The sequence below is a fragment of the Pogoniulus pusillus genome, chromosome 15 (genome assembly GCF_015220805.1).
Source record: "Pogoniulus pusillus isolate bPogPus1 chromosome 15, bPogPus1.pri, whole genome shotgun sequence".
NCBI classification, from domain to species: Eukaryota; Metazoa; Chordata; class Aves; order Piciformes; family Lybiidae; genus Pogoniulus; species Pogoniulus pusillus.
The window spans coordinates 23600308-23627127 of NC_087278.1; the positions used below are offsets into that span (position 1 = coordinate 23600308).

Genomic DNA, 26820 nt, shown 5'->3' on the forward strand with positions numbered 1-26820 from the left:
AACCTGGTTGATTCTATGATTCTATGATTCTATAACACTGCATGATGAAAAGATGCAGACAGGTTTCCATAAATACAGAAGAAATTGTTGGCACAGAATTTGCCAGAACAAGGCAACTGCCTGATTTATGGTCGTGTTCTACTATCTCAAACATCCTCCAAAGCTTTTACCATGCTAGATTTGGCAGACTGCATGAACACAGAGCCAGATTCCACAAGCACTACACAAACTGGGTAATAAGTCCTGCAGCTTCACGTGAAACAAGTTTTACCTGGCGCCAGCAACACTCACATAATCTCACTCACACTCAGTACAAAATCTGGTCATCTGCAGGACTTAAAGTGGCTGAATTGTTCTCCTGTATCTCCAGAAGTGAAGTTTTGGAGGATTATTGTAGGAAAGGGCTAAGCATAATGCATATGGCTTACACAAGCATTTGAAATTCAGAGGAGCTCTTATCTACTTACGTCCAAGTAGTAGAGGCAGAGCTAACTTTATTCCTTCTATATTTGATACTGTCAAGTATTTTGGAGGCTTTATAATGCTGTTCTCTAATGTCATGACAATCCTAAAATGACTTCATGCTACCTTGTGTTTAAAGGTAAAAACTAGCAGATAGCATTTGGTCATTCTAGTAAAGAACTCCTGCCTGTATCAAGTTTGTTGCTCCCTGGAGTACTTTGCTGACTGTTAGAAGTTTCAAAGATGTCTTCATTGATTCTCTAGTCAGCATCCCATACCATAAAGACAAGGCAAGAGAGACATGCTCTCTCTTTTACTCAAGAATATAAGGAAACTAAAACATTCTGTTGGATGAAGCCAGTTCCCAGTATTGCCCAAATTTCAGGGAGCATCAGTCAAGCCAGAAGAAGTCAAGTAGAAGACATCTGGGAAAGTGACACAGAGTATACTTTTTGGCCTGTCTTCTGAGACCACTACCAGCAAAATTATATAATCATTAAATACATATTGGCTTATTTCTCTACCATCTCCAGTTGCTGTGAGGAAATAAACTGCTGGGAGCAAGGAGTGAGCTGGTTTCTTAAGAACCTTTCTGTGATTCTGTGAACTTATAACCTCCCTGGGCAACCCATTCCAGGATCTCACCACTCTCATGGTGAAGAACTTCCTCCTCACGTCCAGTCTGAACCAAGAAATTGAGCTTGGTGATCACTTCAATCACAAAAGGCAAAGAGGAGCTATTGCACACAGCTATTGACATGCAGGACTTGAGTCTGTAGACAGTCCTGTGGTGGTATCAATGTTCACCACTCTGGGTTAAAGTGTAGAGGTTTGACTTGTGATGTACATCAGGCCTGTTCCAATTTTCCTGTTCTTAACCTTTCAAAGCAATGGCAACAGTGGTGTAAGTGTAGCAGAGATTCCCTCTTTCACAGATTAGCCAGTGCTGGTTTTCCTTTGGAATCTAATGCTTAGTCCTAATCAGGCTAATCAGCTCCCGTCGTAAGAGCATTAAAAATACCAAGCTCAGAGAAGCTACATCTGCTCATGTGAGGATTGACTGTGCTGCCATAAATTGTCTGCCAAGAACATTTCCTTTTGGCTTCATCACAAACCCAAAGCATTTCTCTCATGTCAGCAAGGTGTGCTGTGTCCTCCAGTCTGTGAACTGGGTGACTCTAATCAACACAGATCTGCTTATCTGAATTATTACTGTCTGAGAGACATCAGCAATGTCCTCAGTGATAGTTTCCAGCCCCACCTGCTCAGGACCAGCAGACTGCAATGGGACATTTCAGCACATTTGGAAACTCAGTAAACTATTAATCTCAACACAGTGCTGTCAAAACCCAAGACTAGCAAGAATCTCAAGATAAGCATTGGGAGTAACTGCTATATAATAGACTTTTAACTGCATCCAGTTCAATCAATCAATGAAGGGCTTTACTGTCTTTTATCTGAGAGTCAAACCACAAAATAAACAAACACTCTTCACAGGTATTGTTAGGTATTTGGCATTTCTGATATGAAAAAGGTTGGGGGAAAATCTGTTCTTGATAAAAGAAAAATGCTTATGACAAAATGAGAGACTGAGGCTTTTTCAGTGCTTTAAAACAAACTCTCCTAACATTCCATTGACCACTCCAGGCTTACAGAAAGTCAGTCCTAAAAGTTTTTGATCTATCTCACCTTGTGTCATGCTGCTCAATGTCAACTGAACTTGCTCCATAAGGTTTGAGAGTTTTTATTACTGTGTCTATGAAGATGTTACTGGCAATTTACTTGAAAAGAGAAGCTGTCTCCATTTACATGGTAAGGAATTGTTTTCTTTCCCCAGGATATCAACTAAGCAGGGAAGAAAGAAGAGTTAATAGTATGAGCCAAAATTATTAGGCAAAGAACCAACTAGTAGCCTTCTAGTTGTGCCGAGGCAGAAGGATGGCTCACCACACATCAAGTCCTACAAAGACAAATCATTCTTTTCTGCTCAAAGGTGGGAAACAGGGAAAATTTCCCAAAGCAAGAGACAAATGTGAGATGGCAAGAAGATTGGGGTAGAGGGTACTCAAACACCTGCCCAGCTGAGATTTGTAGAGATATCTTCAAACTGATGACAAGATGAGACAAATCCTCAAACTGCTTATCTCCAGGGGTGATGTGAGCATAAGTTTGTATTATTATTTGATTATCTACTTTCACTTCTAATTTATTTCTGTTTTTTCTAATGGATGCCAAGAAAGCTTCAGTCTTCCTCAAGGCCAATAGGAACTTTAAGTGGGAATGGTTATGGAAAAGAACAGCTTGTGAGAGGACAGATGTGGCTTACCTTTGGAACAAAAGCATGAATAATAATACAGGTCAAAGATTAGAAGAGTTCCTCCCTTCTGCTTCCAGGGTCAGTTTGGGTCTGGAAAAAACATTTACCTTTGCCCTGTGCACAGACTCAGTTGGTCAACTTACCAGCTGCAAACTGGGTACAGCTCTGCATTTCTGCAGGCTGTCCCTGGAACAAGAGGGCTACGATGGAGCAACCACACAGGCTCCATCTGGACTTTTTAAGTCCAGCTCTTTCAGAGCAGGACTGACCCAGGTTGCTCTGAACTAGGACCAAAACGAGCAGCACAGGGGAAGTGAGACATGATGCAGCTCCATGAAAGCCAGCCCCATCCTGGCACAGCTAGAACGGAAGCAGCTTTTACCAGAAGCAAATAGCTCCTGCACAGATATTTTCCAGTATCCAGATTCTCTGGGTTTTCCTTTTGTCCAAATTTTACCACTCCTTCCATTAAATTGAATAATAGGTCATTGATTGAAGAGAGACAAATTCATCAATGAAGTATCACTTTTGGCTTACTTCATGGTAAAACTGATCTACTAGGAAATTTCTGTGCTGTCTTGCAAAACAGACTCATATCTTAAGCTTGCTCTTCAGAGAAACTTGTGTCTTAGAGTTCTGTGGCTTGGAGGAGTTTCAACAACCATGAATTGTCCCACTGCTTATTACTTAGCCTTCTCAAAAAATATTTAAAGACTAATTGAGTTGGAGGCATCAGCAATATCTGTACATTGTGCTAATATGCAATAGGCTGGCAGTAGGATGCATCTAAAATCTTCATCTACTGTCATGTCCACATATCTGTCCTCTTTCTTGCAAAATTGGCCACTTGTTTTGACATTCCCAAGCTCCTGACACAGGCCTCCTACTGCTGCTTTCCCTCCTCTCAAGTCTTTACCTGGAGGATAAGGTCAGAGTAAACCTAACGAGGAACCTTCTATTAAGTGCTTCTCAGGAGTAAGACCAGTATAGCTTATTGGCAGAGGTAAGGGATTGAACTCCTGTTTCCTTACAGCATTCAGGAAATGCTATCTGTCTTGGCAGTGGCAGTTTCCACAAACCAACTCATGGAGCACCCCTAACAACTTCATGTGCTACCTGACACAGACAGATGGTTTAGTAGGTCACTGCTTTAGTGGTCTTCCAGAGCATGTCAAGTTTCTTGGCTGTGTTCTACTGAGCATTTTCATCTACACAACAGCTATGCTACACAGATTGAGTTTCCCCCTTCTTTCCCTATTCTGCATGATTTGATTTGCACTCTCTTTTTTAGACTTGAATTACTCCCAGACTAGGATGTTGTTTCCTCATCAGTCCACGTGTTCCAGTGGTAATGTGACAGCTAGCTCAAAGTAGAAAGATAAAGCTATAACCCAGCCTTGCTGTTTGCTGTAGCTCATACTAAGAATAACCTTTTAAAAAGAAATAATACCTAGTCATTAACATAATGAATGAAATGCAATTTTCTCCAGTCACAGACTAAGAAGATTAAGAAGTTTCTTGTCAGCTCTGTAGCCTTTTTCACACTTTCTATGTCATAACGTGTTTATTCTGTGAATGCTTGAAATAATTCCTCATTAAATCTACTGATAAAGGGTTAGTAAATAGCAGAAATGGAAATGGGAGAGGATGAAAACATATATTCAGTTCCCTTCTTTTATAGACAGTTCATAAACAGCACATTTGGAAAGGTCTGATGATTCATGAAATACTCACTAAAAGACACAACACATTTTTAAAAGCTTCAAAAGAGGAAAAGAAAGGTCTTAAAAATCACCACACTTCTGTCTTGTTGATCATTCATCTTTCATGGAAATGTTAAGTGGCTATGACAAAGTTCAGATGGCCACAAATGTATCCAAACCAAAAACACTTGCACTGTTTTATGAGTAAAGAAGGATCTGGTCCCAAATAATACTTGCACTGTTTTATGAGTAAAGAAGGATCTGGTCCCAGATAATACTTGCACTGTTTTAGGAGTAAAGAAGGATCTGGACCCAAATAATACTTGCACTGTTTTATGAGTAAAGAAGGATCTGGTCCCAGATAATACTTGCACTGTTTTAGGAGTAAAGAAGGATCTGGTCCCAGATAATACTTGCACTGTTTTATGAGTAAAGAAGGATCTGGTCCCAGATAATACTTGCACTGTTTTATGAGTTAAGAAGGATCTGGTCCCAAATAATACTTGCACTGTTTTAGGAGTAAAGAAGGATCTGGCCCCAGATAATACTTGCACTGTTTTATGAGTAAAGAAGGATCTGGTCCCAGATAATACTTGCACTGTTTTATGAGTAAAGAAGGATCTGGTCCCAAATAATACTTGCACTGTTTTATGAGTAAAGAAGGATCTGGTCCCAGATAATACTTGCACTGTTTTATGAGTAAAGAAGGATCTGGTCCCAAATTTGAAGCCAGCACAAACAATAACTTTAGTAGGCTTTGGGAGAAAAAAAAACCATAAGGTACATTTGTAAAGTTTCATAAGCCTAAAAAATGTGGACAGGGAAATACTTACAATCAGGTACATTAGTCTTGACTACAGATTTGCTGGTGAGCTTACTCCATACATCACAACATCCCAAGGAAATGTATTAGAGAGCTAAAAATATCATCATGCCTAATTTAAACAGAGACTCACTTCAGCTTTGCCTATTTTTATGAGATGAGAAGCACAGAGTTTAATACCTGGTATCTTTTAGGGTAAAATTCAGAAAGTCATGAAACCACATTAAATCTTGCCATAAAGTGGATGGATTTTGTTACATGGTTAAGACATTTCAGCAGCTGTTTTAGTTAATTGATAAGACTGGGTTCCAAAGGACAAAACTCTCATAGAAAGCAACAAATACCTGGTAACACACCCTAAAGTGTCACCTGCATACCTGTTTGGTTAGAAACAACCAGAAGTATAATAAGATCTTACTGGAGAACTTCAAGAAATGATGCTAATATTAACCATTCCAACCAGCAATGACTTCATAGCTTAGATACAAAGAAAAACATGTCAGTAGCCTTTTAATGAAAGTATACAGCAGTAAAGCATGGATGTCACTGCAATCTTGCTGGGTTTTTTGTTTAGTGTCTTAACAAACAGGCTGGGGCATCTATTAAATGCAGGTTTTGCTTCAGACTTCTTTATGCAGTGAAAGATACAAATAGAAATGAAATAAAGCTGGTGAAACTGCAGTGAATTCATGCCATAATAGCTAAATTATATTGATCAGCATGAAATGTATGATTTTTTTGGGTCTCATCAGTGATAACTAGAAAGCTGCAAGGAAGGAAGAGCACAGAGCAAAAAGGTCCTGTTCACAGTGGCACCAAGAGGTAAAAGTGCATTTAGTCAGCTGAGTCCTTCATTGGTTACAGCCAACTGATGTCCTTGGCAAGGATATTGTTCTTTGAATTCAAGTGGCCTCAGCAAGGACAATGTTCCATGCTTGAAATGGCATAAATATGCAATGCTCATTAAGCTTAGTTAAATGAGCATATCAGATGCAGGAGATGGCCCTAAGAGCAGGAAGATATATACATATATCTGTATATATATGCACTTATACCATTCATGGAAGAATTGATACATACACACACACATATGGCATGTTTACAAGCCCCACAGAAATCTGAACAATGTGGAACAAAAAGGTGAACACAGATAACAAGTTAATACTGATTGAATCTTCCTTCTTGGGAAGAGCATCATGTATAGGTTAAAATAAAAACCCCAACAAAACAAACCCAAACTATACCTTGTTTTAAAAACAAAACCTGCTAAACCACAGAGAATCTATTTCTCAAAGAGAGCAGAGATATATTAGACCAATACTGAATCAGCCTTGTGATAAGCAATAACCTGCCTGGTTACACAAGCTCAGAAACATTTTGCACATACAAGATCACCATCAATACAAATACATTCTTGGTAGATAAAAATATAACAGATTCACAGATGAGATCTCAGAAGAGTCATCCACAGACCTCTAATGAGGCAAAGGAAATTGGGACTCGGACTAAATCTGAGTTGTCAGCATTGAAGTTGTGGGTTGTTGGATTCTTTTTAAGTAATGGTTCTGTAGAACTGTCAGGCTCCAGCAGCTTTGTATTGTTTGCATGAAGCAAATCAGACTTACATGACTGAACAGTTCAGAGCAGACTAGCTTGACTAGTTAAACATTATTTGGCTGCATGTCTTAGTAGAGGTGGCTCAGTTAATTGTCCATCCTGGTTTTCCACATAAAAACTCACTCAGAGTACAGATAAATTCATATTGTTCTTGAAACAGATTCAGAGTAGACTTCTTTAGCACCAAATCAGCATAGAAAAAGTTACCTAGGTCCTAGCCATGTTGAGTTTCCTTGGCTTTAATCTATAAAATCCATTCACAAAGAAGAAGCAATAAATATTTTAAACTGAATGCCCTGAGAAATCATGTCTTAGTAGAAGTGGCTCAGTGAATTGCCTATCCTGCTTTTCCAGAGGAAAAGCTCACTCAGAGTACAGATAAATTCATATTGCTCATGAAACAGATTCAGAGTAGACTTCTTTAGCACCAAATCAGCATAGAAAAAGTTACCTAGGTCCTAGTCATGTTGACTTTCCTTGGCTATAACCTATAAAATCCCTTCACAAAGAAGCAGCAAGAAATATTTTAAACTGAATGCCCTGAGAAATCATATCTTAGTAGAGGTGGCTCAGTTAATTGCCTATCCTTATTTTCCAGAGGAAAAGCTCACTCAGAGTACAGATACATTCATATTGTTCATGAGACAGACTCAGAATAGACTTCTTTAGCACCAAATCAGCATAGAAAAAATTATCTAGGTCCTAGTCATGTTGACTTTCCTTGGCTTTAATCTGTAAAATCCCTTCACAAAGAAGCAGCTCATTCACTGAATGTCCTGAGAAATGAAGATCTACAAAGCACTCTCCAAGCAAAATTCAAGTCTGGGCAGATTGTGTTCCTCAAAGCCTTTTCCCACAATCATGTGTAAAAGCAGCTGTGCTTTCCTCTACATACAGCTTGCTGACACTGCTGCTGTTCCAAAATTGAAGAGTGCATTTTAAACAGTAGTGCAGTGATATGTATAGCAGCAAGGCTTAGTATCCAGGAGGAGCTTTCTGACATTGGTATTTAAGAATCAAAAGAAAAGCTGGGAATATTTTGGGCAAAATCCTCCTAAACAAACACAAAAATGTGCACAACTTTGAATTTAAACTGTTTTCACCACACAAAGAGCAAATCCTGTTGTGAAAAAATCATCCCCCCTCCCTTTGCAACGTTTTAAGATGTGCAGGCTCATCTCTGCAGAGAGCCTCTGCTATGGAAAGCAGTTTTAGTCTGAGTCTCTCTCAGTTATATCCCAATCCTTTCCTCTAAAAGCAGAGGGTAAATAGCTTAATTTCCTATTAAGGGCTTCTACCTATAGTATTACTTTTGGAGATGTGCCTTCATACTGCTTAAATGATGAGAAAGCAGAAGAAACCAAACCCAAAAATCTTACCTCACGTTATCTTAAGAAAAATAGAAGGAATATGAGCTTCTGATTACACTGAGAATAGTCTTATACTTCTGAAAATCATCTCCTAAACACTGCACTTCAAAAGAAGCTCAAAATCCAGAGAGAAAAAAAATTAAGTAGCATTAGAGCATATTTCCCATCCCTTACACCAGGAGAGGTTCCTTATCACCTAACATGGCCTATTGCAAGCCCTTAATTCCCTGTAATGCTAAGAACCACCCTACTCAGCAGGCTCTGCTGCTTGTAATGTTAGATTGTGTCTGTGCTACATCAAACAGATCAAGGCATTCCCATGCCTATTCTTCAGAGACTAGACCTATTCTAGTCTATAGACCATCCCAATTCTAGTCTATAGACCATCCCAACCTATTCCAGTAGAAAGGGTAATTAATAAAGACACCTCTTAGGCAATCTCCCTTGATTTCAGGCTTAAAAACTTAATTGAGAGCCATTTTAGGACCTCCTTAGTGAGATGCTGGGGTATTTTTTTCATGATAGATTTGTTAGCTCTAAGAAATAGTTTCTACAGATGCTGTAGGTTAGCTGTTAGAACTTTCATGCTAGAACAAGTGAGAGAGAAGAGTGGTATCAGGCACCTACAGCAAACACTTTGTGTCTTATGCTTTCCTTGAAGAAGGCAAAAGAATCATATCCTATATTTGGGAGAGTGAGGTATTAAGAGGCATCTAGTGACTTCATATTCAAGGAGTTTCAATGCCACTGCAGAAGAAAGGCTATTTCTAATACAGTGTTACACACTGTAGAACCAGCCTCAGCTTTCCTCTGTGCCTTGACTTCATGCAATTGTTAAAGCAGCCACATGCAATTGTGGGCTGGATTTGAGTCAGGCACACACCACCTGGCTCCAGCAGAAGAATAAGGACTTGGAAGTGTAAAAGTGGTAGAAAACAACAGAAGAAAACAAGAAACACCCAGCAAAGCTAAATGCATATTGCTACCTAGGGGAAACAGAACATGCTACTTTGGAAATGGACTGAGTGGTATTTTCAGCCAGAGCAGTAAGGAACTATTACTTCAGTTAGAAAGCCCAGGTGAAGTTATACTGCTACAGCTTGATGCCAGAGGGACAGGCATGCTGGTCCAAAGTTAAGGGTAACAAATGACAATCTCTTCCTTGAGAGGTCTTCAATTCAGCTCATCTTCACCTGTGAGTCTTCCTGTCACAGTCTTTCCCTGAAGAAGACAGTGAGAGCTGATCTCAAGTTTCCTCTACCAGGTAGTCAACAGTGGTCAAAGCTAGGGCCAGAGCACAGTGAGCATATCCTCTTCTACCAAGCATCAAGTCCAGAAGGAAGTACAAGAAGAAGACAAGCACAGCATGCCTACTGCATGGGAAGCATTGGGCAAGGAATCTTGCCTGGATTATCCCTCTGCCAGTTTCAGTTAATTTGTCTATTGCTTTCCATCACTGCTCAGGCCACACCTTGAGTACTGTGTCCAGTTCTGGGCCCCTCAATTCAAGAGAGATGTTGAGGTGCTGGAAGGTGTCCAGAGAAGGGCAACAAAGCTGGTGAGGGGCCTGGAGCACAGCCCTGTGAGGAGAGGCTGAGGGAGCTGGGGGTGTGCAGCCTGCAGAAGAGGAGGCTCAGGGCAGACCTCATTGCTGTCTACAACTACCTGAAGTGAGGTTGTAGCCAGGTGGGGTTGGGCTCTTCTGCCAGGCAAGCAGCAACAGAACAAGGGGACAGAGTCTCAAGTTGTGCAGGGGGAGGCATAGGCTGGATGTTAGGAGGAAGTTGTTGTCAGAGAGAGTGATTGGCATTGGAATGGGCTGCCTGGGGAGGTGGTGGAGGCACCATCCCTGGAGGTGCTGAAGAAAAGCCTGGATGAGGTCTAGTTGATTGGACAAGGCTGGGTGCTAGGTTGAACTGGATGATCTTGGAGGTCTCTTCCAACCTGGTTGATTCTATGATCATGCACATTCCCAGTTTCAGCCTTCCAGCCCCCGTAACACTGGGAGCTAATCAAAGGATAAGGAAGCCTGCATGTCATGTGAAGTAATAGTGTGAAGATAATCGTTCATGAATTAAAAAGACAAACAAACCAAAAACACCCTCAATCAAAAGTAAGGGGGGAGGGGAGGGGGGGAAGGGAGGGGGGGAAGGGAGGGGGGAAAGGGAGGAGGGAAAGGGAGGGGGGAAAGGGAGGGGGGAAAGGGAGGGGGGAAAGGGAGGGGGGAAAGGGAGGGGGGAAAGGGAGGGGGGAAAGGGAGGGGGGAAAGGGAGGGGGGAAAGGGAGGGGGGAAAGGGAGGGGGGAAAGGGAGGGGGGAAAGGGAGGGGGGAAAGGGAGGGGGGAAAGGGAGGGGGGAAAGGGAGGGGGGACAGGGAGGGGGGACAGGGAGGGGGGACAGGGAGGGGGGACAGGGAGGGGGGACAGGGAGGGGGGACGGGAGGGGGGAAGGAAGGGGGGAAGGAAGGGGGGAAGGAAGGGGGGAAAGGACTGCATTTAACTTAGGCTTCATCTCTCCTGCTCTTTGGAAGACACAGCCACAAGCCAAGCTCTACTTTGCTCCATAGTGTTCAAGTTCGGATGCTGTTCTTTCACATCGTTTCTGATGAAGATGCAGGTGTGGGTTGCTATGTTTCTTGCTGGGTTGCTTGACTACACAAATCATCTGAGGACAGAAACTTTTAACTATTCTCTACAAAAGCAGCAAAATAACAGCCTTCACTGTTCCTTACTTCCAAGAAGCAGATAATTAGATGGAGAAAAGAAAATTCTGCCTGGTGCATCATTCCTTTGATTTGTTAACAACAGTAAGAAATCTTCCAGGAACCAGTAAGAATGATGCTGAAGGCTCTCCTACCTAGAGCTCAGTTTGATTCTAATATGTGCCCTGCTGGAATCTGAGTGCTCACAGAAGTCACAGAATCACAGAATGTTAGGGGCTGGAAGGGACATCAAGAGATCATTCAGTCCAAACCCCCCTGCAGAGCAGGACCACCTGGAACAGATCACACAAGAACGCATCCAGATGGGATTTTAGTATCTCTCAAGAGGGTTTGAATCTGTCGGTCTCACAGGCTGAGATTAAGGCCATGTAGAATCACAGAATCAGTCAGGGTTGGAAGGGACCACAAGCATCATCTAGTTCCAACCATCCTGCCAGGGGCAGGGACACCTAACCCTGGATCAGGCAGGGGTGATCTGATCACATCATCAGATGTGATGGCATAGAATTCTGACAAACCCATTGGGAAAGCTGGGATTGTTGTAGATTCATGAGGACAATTGTAACATACATCAGCAACACTGTCACTGAGTTGTAGTCTGACTATGCAGAGATGTGCCTGAAGTGCCAGGTAAGACTTCAAACATTATTTCCTGGGGAATTCTATTTTTCAGGCTGCTACATCCTTTGGCTCTGTTACTGCAAAATACTACAGACTGTGTCAGTGTTTCTCAGTCTGTGCTCCATGCATCTGTCATGCCCTGTGAGATACCAGATGCTGGTCCATGAAAACAGGGGAATAAAGACAGTCAGGATCCAGAATCTCGAATTCACAGATCACTTAATACTTCACTAACAATTCTGCAATATAGTATATTGAGTTCACCTATCTATTGATCAGGTTACCTGCCTGGGGGATGTGGGGCAGGCTGTGCATGCAGTCTACTTAGACTTCAGCAAAGCCTTTGACAGCATCTGCCACAACAAGCTCCTGACAAAGCTGGCAGCTCATGGCTTGGACACATTCACTCTGATATGGGTCAAGAACTGGCTGGAGGGCCAGGCCCAGAGAGGGGTGGTGAATGGTGCCACATCCAGTTGGCAGCTGTCACTAGTGGTGTTCCCCAGGAATCAGTGCTGGGCACAGTCCTGATAGGTATCTTTAGTGATGATCTAGATGAGGGGATTGAGTCCAGCATCAATAAGTTTGCAGATGACACCAAGCTAGGAGCAGGTGTGGAGCTGTTGGAGGGTAGGAGAGCCCTGCAGAGGGACCTTGCCAGGTTGGATGGGTGGGCAGAGGCCAATAGGATGAGATTGAACAAGGCCAAGTGCAGGGTTCTACACTTTGGCCACAACAACCCCAAGCAGCACTACAGGCTGGGGACAGAGTGCCTGGAGAGCAGACAGGAAAAAAAGGGACCTGGGGGCACTGGTAGATAGTAGCTGAAGATGAGCCAGCAGCGTGCCCAGGTGGGCAAGAGAGCCAATGGCATCCTGGCCTGGATCAGGAACAGTGTGGCCAGTAGGAAAAGGGAGGTTATTCTGCCCCTGTACTCAGCACTGCTCAGGCCACACCTTGAGTGCTGTGTCCAGTTCTGGGCTCCTCAATTCAAGAGAGCTGTTGAGGTGCTGGAAGGTGTCCAGAGAAGGGCAACAAAGCTGGTGAGGGGCCTGGAGCACAGCCCTGTGAGGAGAGGCTGAGGGAGCTGGGGGTGTGCAGCCTGCAGAAGAGGAGGCTCAGGGCAGAGCTCATTGCTGTCTACAACTACCTGAAGGGAGGCTGTTGCCAGGTGGGGTTGGTCTCTTCTCCCAGGCAACCAGCAACAGAACAAGGGGACACAGTCTGAAGTTGTGCCAGGGGAGGTCTAGGCTGGATGTTAGGAGGAAGTTGTTGGCAGAGAGAGTGATTGGCATTGGAATGGGCTGCCCAGGGAGGTGGTGGAGTCACCATCCCTGGAGGTGTTGAAGCAAAGCCTGGCTGAGGCACTTAGTGCCATGGCCTGGTTGATTGGCCAGGGCTGGGTGCTAGGTTGAACTGGATGAGCTTGGAGGTCTCTTCCAACCTGGTTGATTCTATGATTCTATGAACACAGTTCTTCTTTAAGTCATTACTCTTCCAACCACTAAACTGCATTGATAATATACAGACAGGATTCTTCATGTAAAGGTCATCCAGTCCCCAGCTTAAAATCTGGTTCTTTTTTGGCCTGGCACTCTTGCAAAGTGTACATGGGAAGTAGAACTCCAGTTACAATTGGAAAACTCTTGTAAACTCTATGTTAGAAGGTTGCCATTTTGGGGGTCTACATCTTCACATTTCCAAACTGGGAAATTTGGCTGCACAGAAAATGCAAAGTCCTGTTCCCTAAAGAGATATGAAGTGTCCACAAGAAAGAAAATCATCATTGTAGTGTTATAGACTGAAAAGGAAAGATTCCAAGAGACACTGCTGGTGTTTAGGAAGGAGATTGCTGTCAATGGGGTAGAATACAGGCCTGTGGCCTTCTTTGGTCAGCAGAATAGAAGGAGATTGCTGAAAGAGCAGGATCATTTACTTCACACATTTAAAAATCTGCTTCTTTCCCCCTCCCTACATCTTAATTTCCAGGAGTCAGCTCTCAGATTTATTTACTTGTTAGGCAAATATCTTATTTAGACTGCACTTTTCCACTTGTCCTCTGAGGGGGTGTTAGTTGCATGGCACTGCTCAAGGGTGGCTGTGATATTGCTGGCACTGAGTGAGAGATGCAACACCAAAGGGTATTGCTGAGCATCTCTTTGAGGAGGAACCACTTTATGGGGTTTAGCTTTGGTATTTTTTACTTCTGCTTTTTGTCTGTAACAAATTTCAAAGCAAAGAATTAAAAGATGTACGACCAGAAAAGAGTAGGCAGATTGAAAGGCCAAAGATTCCACTCAAGCACAGAACAAAAGGAATTATTATCTTGTCTGCCAGGAGAAGAGAGATGTCACAACCTTTGAACTGGCATTCCAGATTGCACTTCCTTTCTATACCTTGTCTCAAGCAGATACTACATTTTGGCAGGCAATGAAGAGCAAAAGCTTCCTGCAAAGATAAACTTCATGACTCAATGTATATGAACTAAATCTTCTGTGAGCCTGACTGAAGGCTTCAAGGTGAGCATAAGCCAGATGCTGTGTAGGCTTCTGCACACTACCAATCATTCCCTCACTTGACCTCACTCTTCTGACTCCTCTGACAGTTTGTGCTTTCCATGGGAACTACCAACACCTACACTTAGCAGAGTAAGCACCACCCAGGCACAGGGGTGCAGCCTCTGTGGATGTCAGCAGCACTGCATCCATCTCTACCACAGCTGGACCTTCCCCATTGCATCTGGAACTAGTTTGGGCTGCTGTTGGCAGAATGCCATCTCCTGCCACAGGTGACATAGGAGGAGACATTTTGCTTTTCAGGCTTCAAGAAGAGACCCAAATTAGATTGCATCTGCAGTGCTGGGAAGGTCTCCCACTCTGCTAACCACTGAGCACCACATGCACCCAAGGAAAAAATGTTTACCTGGTATGGCCACGGTTAACCTTTTTTCCTTGCTGAGACGGTGCCCATGGATGAATTCACTCATGGAGGGGGGGCCCCTCAGAAGATATGACTCTGTGGAGGCAGGATGAGGGGGGGCTCTTAATAATTTCTGGAGGTAGGTCCCTGAAGTCCTGGGATGGCTCTGATCACAAAGGGAAGGTGAGAATAGTCTTGCAGGAGATCCAAGAAAAATACATATGGAAACAAAAGAGTTTTACTTTAATTACCTTTCAAAGCCTCATGAATGACAACATCAGGTTAATTTGCTTAACAGGTCAAAAAAAAAAGCTAGTGTTGCCACCCCACACCATTTCCACAGCATGGCACCTCGCCTGCATTAGAAATCCTGCTTCATATTAGGGGAGGCAGAGAGGAGTTAGAATTACATCTCAGCATCCTACAGCTGACATGTACAAGGCTCCCTGAATGCTTTCTTGGTTTTGCATTGTGACCAAAGCACACAAGAAAAAAAGAGAGTGATTATCTTGAATTTCTTTAACAGAGAGTCCTCTTCATCTTTGGAACTATTGAGATCCCCACACCTATAGAGCTTTGGCAGCGCAGCCACAAGACAAGATGAGAACTCAGTGCTCGAGCAGCTAAGTATTTGCATTAGGTTACGAATGGCAGCTGCACCCCTTCAAGACTTTGCTTGCTCTCATGTAGAAAAATGGATCTGAGTGAACACATCCATATTCTTTTTCCACCAATGAAGAACAAGTGAGCACCAGAGCTTAACAAAGAGATGCAGTTTCTTTTGTGTTAAGCGCTGAAATGCTGATTAGGGCACAATCCTTCCCTGTTTCAGATGCTCACTGTGGAAAACCTTAAGGAAAACTTGTTAAAGCAAACACAGTCACACTGATATTAAAGACATACAAAATGCAGCGAGACACAGACAGAACAGAGTTCAAAACACATTAAGGAGAAGAAAATAACACAGCGAGTGGGTGGATCTGAACCACACATTGCCAGGCTTTGAATTTCATGTTTGTATCCTCCCCACCTCCTTCTCCCCAGATAAAATAGGAATAAAAGAATAATGCTAAATTATCACAATTCAGTGAACAACTTTAATGAAAGTCTGGCCTCTGCACTGTACTGTGCAGATCACTGCATGCATACCTTTTCCTCTGAGTGCCACTGCTGACCAGTAAGTTTGGCTGCTGTGGGCCCTGACTATGCAGGAGGAAAGTGTCTATGCTTGGCACGGTGGCTGATGCCTCCTCACTTACTTTAGGGCTGCCGATCTTGCTCTTTCCCAGCTTGCCTTTGCTGCGTCGGGACTGCTCGTGGTCAAACTCTAAATCCTCCAGGCGCTGGGTGAGGGCAAGTTTTTGCTGGATAGCCATGCGCAACAGAGAGTTCAGCGTCTTCTTCTCATCCTCCGCAGCTGCCAGCTGCCTTTGCATCTCATCCAGCTGCGTCACGTACTCATCACACCTGGGGAGGCAAAGCAGATGTCATAGAATCATAGAATCAACCAGGTTGGAAGAGACCTCCAAGATCATCCAGTCCAACCTATCCCCCAGCCCTATCCAGTCAACCAGACCATGGCACCAAGTGCCTCATCCTGTCTTTTCTTGAAGACCCCCAGGGACGGTGCCTCCAGGGGAACCAGCCCAAGAACCTACACTACTGATGGCCCACATTCCTGGGCTGCATTTGCAGGGGGAGATTCAGATCCAAGGTTTTGCTGGAAGCAGACCACCTGAATGTTTTCATTCCCAATTTGAATAAGTTTGGGCATGGATCTGAATGCCAACACTTTTTAGTGAGGAGGAGAACCTGTGATATCAGACAATAGGATTCTAAGTGCAGATAATAAGCAATTGGAGGGGAGGCTTGGGATTACCTCCAGGTTAGACCACAAATGAAAAATTTGGGTGCTGGTTCTGACAGTAGCTCATCATGGTTAAGAATGTCTACCAACTAGATAGTAGTATTTTCCACAGACAGTAAAATCATAGAATCAAACAGCTTGGAAGAGACCTCCAACATCATCCAGTCCAACCTAGCACCCAGCCCTGGGCTGTCATTTAGACCATGGCACTAAGTGCTTCATACAGTCTTTTGTCGAACACTTTCAGGGATGGTGACTCCACCACCTCCCTGGGCAGCCCATTCCAATGCCAATCACTCTCTCTGCCAACAACTTCCTCCTAACATCCAGCCTAGACCTCCCCCAGCACAACTTGAGACTGTGTCCCCTTGTTCTGTTGCTGGTTGCCTGGGAGAAGAGACCAACCCCACCTGGCTACAGCCTCCCTTCAGGTAGTTGTAGACAGCAATGAGGTCCCCCCTGAGCCTCCTCTTCTGCAGGCTAAACAACCCCAGCTCCCTCAGCCTCTCCCCGCAGAGACATGTTCCAGGCCTCTCACCAGCTTTGTCGCCCTTCTCTGGACACTTTCCAGCACCTCAAAATCCCTCTTGAATTGAGGAGCCCAGAACTGGACACAGCACTCAAGGTGTGGCCTGAGCAGTGCTGAGTACAGGGGCAGAATAACCTCCCTTGTCCTACTGGCCACACTGTTCCTGATACAGAGTACTATCCACCTCAGCAAAATATTACCCAAAAAACATGATGTAGTTATATCTACAGCTTCAATATTATCTTTCTTCTACAGGATCTTAATAAACATGAGCATCTCTGTGCCGTGAGGAAGAGGGATATATCTGGAGCCTTGGTTGGCTTAAAGCCAACATGCACACCTATTTCTGCTCCGAGTCGTGAGATGCCTGTCGAAGCCTGAGCCAGTTTCTTTGACAGAGACGTTACAATAAAATCAGGATCCTGAAGATTAACTCATTCAAAATAGGAATTACTGTAAAGTCTGTTAGCAGAGTTTCAAAGACTCCTGCATCCATTTCTCTTATTCTGTCCAGTTTTCTTCTCTGCCTAGAATCATAGAATCAACCAGGTTGGAAGAGACCTCCAAGATCATCCAGTCCAACCTAGCACCCAGCCCTAACCAATCAACCAGACCATGGCACTAAGTGCCTCATCCAGGCTTTTCTTGAAGACCCCCAGGGACGGTGCCTCCACCACCTCCCTGGGCAGCCCATTCCAATGCCAATCACTCTCTCTGTGAAGAACTTCTTCCTAACATCCAGCCTAGACCTACCTGGCACAACTTGAGACTGTGTCCCCTTGTTCTATTGCTGGTTGCCTGGGAGAAGAGGCCACCCCCCACCTGGCTACAATGTCCCTTCAGGTAGTTGTAGACAGTAATAAGATCACCCCTGAGCCTCCTCTTCTCCAGGCTAAACAGGCCCAGCTCCCTCAACCTATCCTCATAGGATTTGTGCTCCAGGCCCCTCACCAGCTTTGTTGCCCTTGTTTTCCAAACGTATTTTCTGTTGAAAACTTCAATAAACTAACACCTACCACCTCTGTAGCACAGTGGCAATAGAGAAATTGGCTGCTTTGTTTTAGTATGCCAATAAGCCAGTTTTGGGTTTGAATCATAGAATCAACCAGGTTGGAAGAGACCTCCAAGATCATCCAGGCCAACCTAGCACCCAGCCCTGTCCAGTCAACCAGACCATGGCACCAAGTGCCTCATTCAGTCTTTTTTCGAACACCTCCAGGGACGGTGACTCCACCACCTCCCTGGGCAGCCCAGTTGGAAGAATATTGATTTTCCCCAGGCCTTAGGCTGTGTTCTTGGTATTTAGATATCTGCATTTTAAACTGATAAAACTGAGCACTCTAAAGTAAAAAACCCAACCAAGCTCCATGAAGGTGACAAGTGGGGTCCCTCAGGGGTCAGTGCTGGAACCAGTGCTGGTTAACATCTTCGTCAGTGATATGGACAGAGGAATTGAGTGTACCCTCAGCAGGTTTGCAGATGACACCAAGCTGTGTGGCACACTTGACTTGCTAGAGGGCAGGGATGCTATCCAGAGGGACCTGGACAGGCTGGAGAGGAGGGCCCAGGCCAACCTCATGACCTTCAACAAGGCCAAGTGTAAGGTCCTGCATCTGGGTCAGCGCTATCACAAGCACAGAAACAGGCTGGGTGGGGAATGGGGAATGGCTGAGAGCAGCCCTGAGGAAAAGGACCTGGGGTTCTGGGTTGATGAAAAGCTCAACAGGAGCCTGCAGTGTGAGTGCAGCCCAGACAGCAACCCTGTGCTGGGCTGCAGCAAGAGCAGCGTGGCCAGGAGGGCAAGGGAGGGGATTCACTCCCTTTACTCTGCTCTCATCAGACCTCACCTGGAGTTCTGTGTGCAGTTCTGGAGCCCCAACACAAGAGGGACATGGAACTGTTGGAATGAGTCCAGAGGAGGGCCACGAAGATGATCAGAGGGCTGGAGAAGCTCTGCTATGAGGACAGGCTACAAGAGCTGGGGCTCCTCAGCCTGGAGAAGAGAAGGATTCGAGGAGACCTTATAGTGGCCTTCCAGTATCTGAAGGGGGCTACAGGAAGGCTGGGGAGGGACTATTGACAAGGTCTTGTAATGACAGGACAAGGGGTAATGGGTTTAAACTGGAAGAGGGAAATTTAGACTAGATGTTAGGAGGAAGTTCTTAACAGTAAGGGTGGTGAGACACTGGCACAGGTTGCCCAGGGAGGCTGTGGCTGCTTCCTTCCTGGAGGTGTTTAAGGCCAGGTTGGATGAGGCCTTGAGCAACCTGCTCTAGTGGGAGGTGTCCCTGTCTACAGCAGGGGGTTGGAGCTGGATGATCCTTCAGGTCCCTTCCAACCTGGACCATTCTGTGATTCTATATTACTAAAGCACTCTTAGATAAATTTGCCTTTCATTATCTGCTATAAACTGTAACAAGCTGTCCCTAGGAGACCTGGATATAATAGATTCTGTTATTTGGCTTCATCCTTGAGACAAATCCAATCTCATTCACACAGCATTTTCCAACTGCTCTGATTAATTCTACACCCTGTGTAGATGCTACCCTGCAATAGCAACCCCACATTCTTGGCAGTTCACCACAGTGTTCGAGCAGTTCCAGTCATCTGACCTGCACCACGACTCACAGCTTCCTATTATTCTTCACAGACACATGGTCCATTGTCACTCTGTTTTGTTGCTCAAGCATTTTTACTTTTATTGGGTTTGAGAAAAAGTGTTCAGAAAGATTAAAACTACATCAGTCAAGTAAAGGCCATAATTAACTTTAGAAACTGCTGAGTTAATAGCCTCAGATCTCCATGAAGTCTGCAGCAGTGAAGGTTATTTCAGGCAGTGGGAGGCAGCTGCTGTCTGCAGCCATGGCATTTCCCTTCATTGAAATACTCTCTGCTGCATAAAAGAATCATAGAATCATCCAGGTTGGAAGAGACCTCCAAGATCATCCAGTCCAAGTGCCTCAGCCAAGCTGGTCTTCAACACCTCCAGGGACGGTGACTCCACCACCTCCCTGGGCAGCCCATTCCAATGCCAATCACTCTCTCTGCCAACAACTTCCTCCTAACATCCAGCCTAGACCTCCCCTGGCACAACTTGAGACTGTGTCCCCTTGTTCTGTTGCTGGTTGCCTGGCAGAAGAGACCAACCTCACCTGGCTACAGCCTCCCTTCAGGTAGTTGTAGACAGCAATGAGGTCTGCCCTGAGCCTCCTCTTCTGCAGGCCAAACAACCCCAGCTCCCTCAGCCTCTCCCCGCAGAGACACATTCCAGGCCTCTCACCAGCTTCATTGCCCCTCCCAGGACACACTCCACTACCCCAACATCTCTCTTGAATTGAGGAGCCCAGAACTGGACACAGCACTCAAGGTGTGGCCTGACCAGTGTTGAATACAGGGGCAGAATAACCTCCCTTGTCCTGCTGGCCACACTGTTCCTGATGCAGGCCAGGATGCCATTGGCTCTTTTGGCCACCTGGGCACACTGCTGGGATGTGTGGGGTGAAAAGAAACGTTTCCAGTTAAAAAAGACAAAAAGCATTACACACATCCATATTGCCCTTTAGCTCACACATTGCATAAACTTTCATGAAGTTTCACAGCATACCAGGAAAGGAAAAAGGTTAAAGGCTCCTGAGACAGATGGCTTCAGGCACAGCCCAGATCATTGTGGACCAGGCAGGGCTCCAGGAAGCAGCAGCTCACTGAACAAATGTTTCAGAAGTGCTCAAACAGTAGTGAATAACAAAAGTTAGATTACATCATCCTGAGTCAGAGCCAAGCTTCTCCATTCCCTCAGGACAGGTGTAAGCTGCAAGTGATCATTAAATACAATGCACTGTAATCTTGCTCTCTGCTGGTGGATGTGTTGTCAGAGCTAAAGTCAAGGCTTCACCTATTTCTCATTTCTCTTGTCTTTGGATGAAAGCAGGTAGACACAGAGTATAACCTGCTTCAAGAAGCTTATATACAATCAAGCAGGTTGGAAGATACCTCCAACATCATCCAGTCCAACCTAGCACCCAGCCCTATCCAATCAACCAGACCATGGCACTAAGTGCCTCATCCAGGCTTTTCTTGCACACCCCCAGGGATGGCGATTCCACCACCTCCCCGGGCAGCCCATTCCAATGCCAATCACTCTCTCTGACAACAACTTCCTCCTAATATCCAGCCTAGACCTCCCCTGGCACAACTCCAGACTGTGTCCCCTTGTTCTGTTGCCGGTTTCCTGAGAGAAGAGACCAACCCCACCTGGCTACAGCCTCCCTTCAGGTAGTTGTAGACAGCAATAAGGTCACCCCTGAGCCTCCTCTTCTCCAGGCTAACCAATCCCAGCTCCCTCAGCCTCTCCTCATAGGGCTGTGCTCAAGGCCTCTCCCCAGCCTCGTCGCCCTTCTCTGGACACGCTCAAGCATCTCAATGTCCCTCCTAAACTGGGGGGCCCAGAGCTGAACACAGTACTCAAGGTGTGGTCTAACCAGGGCAGAGTACAGGGGCAGAATGACCTCCCTGCTCCTGCTGGCCACACCATTCCTGATGCAGGCCAGGATGCCACTGGCTCTCTTGGCCACACTGCTGGCTCATGTTCAGGTGGGTATCAATCAGCACCCCCAGATCCCTCTCTGTCTGGCTGCTCTCCAGCCACTCCCACCTCAGCCTGTATCTCTGCATGGGGTTGTTGTGGCCAAAGTGCAGCACCCTGCACTTGGAGCTATTGAACCCCATCCCATTGGACTCTGCCCATCTGTCCAGGCAGTCAAGGTCCCGCTGCAGAGCCCTTCTGCCCGCCAACCCAGCCACATCTGCCCCCAGAAATGACGAAAGACCTTAGTGAACTTGAAGAAGCACAAGCATTGGAGTCAGAGGGGTGTGTGTGCATGTGTAATATAGGAAAAGGATGGTTCCTGCTTTCTGCAAATGAGACCTTTGGAGAAAAGTGTTGACTTGCTGCTGAGACCAGAAACAGGTGTGCTGTGCTCCCCTTGCATGGTGGTATGACCTTCAGTGCATTTCAGGAAGAAACCATATGCTTCAGCACCAAAATGCACATCCATTTGCAGGCCAAATGAAGAGAAAAAGATGAGTAAGGAAAGATAAAAGGATACTTCTCTATCAAACAGCACTGTCAGACAATTTTCAGATCTGTAATATAACTCTGCTATTAGAGACATATTCTCTCTGCAGTACAAGCTCAGGAGCAAGTAGCATGTGATGCAGGATAACCATGGAAACCACTGTTTTATTCAACAGGAGACTAAACTGTTGCTTTTTTCATGCTGAAGGTTGATTTTGCTTCTAATGTTGTTGCATGGAGAATCTTAGAGCCTTGTAACAGATTTCTTCATAGAATCACAGAATCAGTAAGGGTTGGAAGGGACCACAAGGATCAGCCAGTTCCAGCCCCCCTGCCATAAGCAGAGACACCCTACCCTAGATCAGGCTGCCCAGAGCCTCAGCCTTAAACACCTTAAACACCTCCAGGGATGAGGCCTCAACTACCTCCCTGGGCAACCCTTTCCAGGCTCTCACCACTCTCATGCTGAGCAACTTCCTTCTCATGTCCACTCTCAATCTCCCCATCTCCAGTTTTGCTCCATTCCCCCCAGTCCTGTCACTCTCTGAGAGCCTGAAAAGTCCCTCCCCAGCTTTTTTTAGGCCTCCTTCAGAAGGCCACAAGAAGGTCACCTGGGAGCCTCCTCTGCTGCAGACTGAACAGCCCCAACTCTTTCAGTCTGTCCTCATAGCAGAGCCCTCTGAGCATCCTTGTGGCCCTTCTCTGGACATGCTCCAGCATTTCCACATCCCTCCTGTAATGGAGGCTCCAGAACTGGATGCAGTTGTCCAGGTTGGGTCTGACCAGAGCAGAGGGGAAGAATCTTCAATAGACATCTATAGCATATCAGCAATCTGTAACTTAAATGCTATTCCAAATGGACTATTCAGAGTGAGTCAATGATTTGAACATTTAGGAAGATTGATTCAATTATACAGGTCATTATATTTCTGGGTAAGGAAAGAAAAGGGATATTTCATGACAGAAATCTATAGGATCACACTAATGTGCAAGACCTTGCAGTGAATAAATTTTTCTGACTGTGCTCAGAAAATACTGAGCAAATCTTCAGGGCAGGGACATATTCCATAGGCCATGAACTGCATGTTTAATCATTACTGCATGGAGTCTATGAACAGTGGCAGCTTTGGGTGTGCTTTACCTCTTCTAACATTAGACCTTTACAAAGTGGATATCTCTAACTCAGCAAGACACCCAGATTCCCCTTACAGTTCCTAGAAGTGAAGCAGAAGCTTGATTGTATCCTACATAAAAGACACCTAGAGAAGCACCTAAACAAATGGCATCATTTAATTCTCACAGAAGAGACACTGCTGTCTCCCACCAACCTGAAACTTAACAGAGGTGTGCAATGAGGATGCCAAACAGGGTAAACAGAACTTAGTACACCAGCAACCTGACATTCCCTGTAGCAACAACTTCTAATCTTTTGCAAACTTGTTTTACCTCACAGGGTGATGATTTATGCTCCATAGAATCATCAGGGCTGTAAGACACCTCAAGGATCATCTAGTTCCACCCCTCCCTGCCATGGACAGGGACACCTCATACTAGATCACATTTCTCAGAGCCCTGTCCACCCTGACCTTAAGGACCTCCAGGGATGGAGCTTCCACCACCTTTCTGGGCAACCCATGCCAAACTGTTGCTTGATTTATGTTTATGGTGCCACTCCTCTCCTCTGAGTAAATAGCCTCCCAGGTACTCTTGCAGAGTTAGTACACTCATGTGCCTCCTAGAGTAATGAGCTTTCACATGAAGATGGACACATGCATTTCTGATACACCAATACAACTTTCCTTTCTTCACAACAATCTTCTAGATGCTAAAGAATGCTGGTAGAGAGTAGCTGAAGATGAGGCAGCAGTGTGCCCAGGTGGCCAAGAGAGCCAATGGCATCCTGGCCTGGATCAGGAACAGTGTGGCCAGTAGGACAAGGGAGGTTATTCTGCCCCTGTACTCAACACTGCTTAGGCCACACCTTGAGTGCTGTGTCCAGTTCTGGGCTCCTCAATTCAAGAGAGATGTTGAGGTACTGGAGTGTGTCTGGGGAGGGGAAATGAAGCTGGTGAGGGGCCTGGAATGTGGCCCTGATAGAGCTGGGGTTGTTTGGCCTGGAGAGGAGGGGGCTCAGGGGTGACCTCATTGCTGTCTACAGCTACCTGAAGAGAGGCTGTAGCCAGGTGGGGTTGGGCTCTGCTGCCAGGCAAGCAGCAGCAGAACAAGGGGACACAGTCTCAAGTTGTGCCAGGGGAGGTCTAGGCTGGATGTTAGGAGGAAGCTGTTGTCAGAGAGAGTGATTGGCATTGGAATGAGCTGCCCAGGGAGGTGGTGGAGTCATCATCCCTGGAGGTGTTGAAGCAAAGCCTGGATGAGGCACTTAGTGCCATGGTCTTGTTGACTGGCCAGGGCTGGGTGCTAGGTTGAACTGGATGATCTTGAAGGTCTCTTCCAACCTGGTTGATTCTATGATATCAATGGAGCTACCCTGGTTCACACCATCTGCTGAGTTGATTCTTCATTTCCATTAAGGAATTCTTCTGATGATGAATCTATGATGGATTTGTACACAGCACCTCTGTCATGGCATGGAAATGTTCCCTTTCCTCTCTCCTGGCTTCTGCTGCCACTCTCACTAACCCACAGAAGTCCTCAGCAGCCTGGAAGAGGTGAGATAGCACCCATATTTATACCACAGGGAGCACTGAAGAGATGTTGATGTGAGGCATGAACACATCTTACCACTTATGGACTAAAGCACAAGCAAAACATATGCATTGTGCTCGACCTAGCGGGGAAAAAAGCCTCAATAGAGCAGAATAATTTCCTGAAGATACTCATTGCCTTCCTTAATTTCAGGATTGAGACTTCATGGATGAAAACATTGGATCTCTTAAAAAAAGGGATAAATAAACAGAGTTTAGGTAATCTTTTAAAAAGCAGCTAAACAAAAAGCCCTTCTGAAGAAGGTACGGGAGGAAGAAACATGAGAGTTGATTAATTGCTGTCCTGCCAGGAGGAACTGTGTTACAGAAGATAAGTGAAACTTTGCTCATGTGAAGGAGAAGATAATAAATCAGCTATCACAGCAAGAGAAAATAAGCCTTCAGGCTGGAGGGGGAAACTGTGGTGGCCTCAGAATTACTACTGCTGGATTACAGCATAGGCTGGTTGATGAAATAGATTTTACCAGGGGTAAAAAAATCTTATGATAATGAAAAGATGAGATTGCAAAGATCATGGTGACACAGCCAGTTGGCAGCTGTCACTAGTGGGGTTGCCCAATGATCAGTGCTGGGCACAGTCCTGTTCTACATCTTTATTGATGATTGGGATGAGGGGATTGAGTCCAGCATCAGTAAGTTTGCGGACGACACCAAGCTAGGAGCAGGTGTTGATCTGTTGGAAGGTAGGAGAGCCCTGCAGAGGGAGCTAGACAGGCTGGATGGGTGGGCAGAGGCCAATGGGATGAGATTGAACAAGGCTAAGTGCAGGGTTCTGCACCTTGGCCACAACAACACCAAGCTGTGCTACAGGCTGGGGACAGAGTGGCTGAGAGCAGCCAGGAGGAAAGGGACCTGGGGGTGCTGGTAGAGAGTAGCTGAAGATGAGCCAGCAGTGTGCCCAGGTGGCCAAGAGAGCCAATGGCATCCTGGCCTGGATCAGAAACAGTGTGGCCAGCAGGACAAGGGAGGTTATTCTTCCCCTGTACTCATCACTGGTCAGGCCACACCTTGGGTGCTGTGTCCAGTTCTGGGCTCCTTGATTCAAGAGAGATGTTGAGGTGCTGGAATGTGTCCAGAGAATGGAACAGTGAGGGGCCTAGAACAGAGCCCTGTGAGGAGAGGCTGAGGGAGCTGGGGGTGTGCAGCCTGCAGAAGAGAAAGCCCAGAGGTGACCTCATTGCTGTCTACAACTACCTGAAGGGAGGCTGTAGCCAGGTGGGGGTTGGTCTCTTCTCCCAGGCAACCAGCAATAGAACAAGGGGACACAGTCTCAAGTTGTGCCAGGGGAGGTCTAGGCTGGATGTCAGGAGGAAGTTGTTGGCAAAGAGAGTGATTTGGCTTGGAATGGGCTGCCCAGGGAGGTGGTGGTGTCACTGTCCCTGGAGGTGTTCAAGAAAAGCCTGGATGAGGCACTTAGTGCCATGGTCTAGTTGACTGAATAGGGCTGGGTGCTAGGTTGAACTGGATGATGTTGGAGGTCTCTTCCAACCTGGTTGATTCTATGATCATCATTAACCATACAACAGCTTTACATTGCTGAATTGCTGCATACTTCTGAATGTGAAAACAAGACACATTAATCTACTGTTTGATTTCTACTTCAAAAAGCTCTCTAAATGCAAATCTATTGGAGAATACACTGGCATTCATAACACTTTCCTCAAGGTTGTATTGACACTGCTGTTCTTCAGCTTTGTAGTCCAGGACATGCAGCTGAGTAGCACTTGAAAGCTTGCAGGTTTTGCACAGAGTGCAGTCTAATACTCATTTACCTTCATCTAGCAAACCTCTGACCTTGTAGAAAATAATTTCTGGCTCTTCTCTTAAGAGCCCAACATTCACAGCCAAGTCTGTTCTCCTTTAGCCCACACCTTGTACTGTGCTGAGCCAGACAGTGAAACCATTTCCCTTACCTGGTTGCAAACATTGCTCTCAAGGATGAGAAGGTTGCTGCATCTTCCTTCAAAGCCTTTAACTCATTCCGTAGTTTGGTCATGGTTTCAGTCACCATTGCTTTTTCATTTTCATATTTATTCTTCAAATTGGCTAGTGCCACTTCAGCTGTCTGAAA

At 45.4% G+C, this 26820-nt stretch overlaps 1 protein-coding gene across 10 annotated transcripts in view; it reads right to left on the reverse strand.

Annotated features, from left to right (window-relative positions):
* Window positions 1-26820, reverse strand: part of BICD1 (BICD cargo adaptor 1) — a 239414-nt gene that overhangs the window by 11623 nt on the left and 200971 nt on the right. For 8 of the 10 annotated variants that reach the window (XM_064155772.1, XM_064155771.1, XM_064155775.1 and 5 more), the window contains 2 exons: window positions 26663-26814; window positions 15813-16020 (listed from right to left, as the gene is read on the reverse strand). In XM_064155772.1, coding sequence (XP_064011842.1) covers window positions 15813-16020; window positions 26663-26814 — 360 coding nt within the window. Of the gene's footprint in view, window positions 1-14556; window positions 14748-15702; window positions 16021-26662; window positions 26815-26820 lie in introns of all 10 variants that reach the window. The other 2 variants (XM_064155782.1, XM_064155783.1) reach the window with 1 other exon arrangement.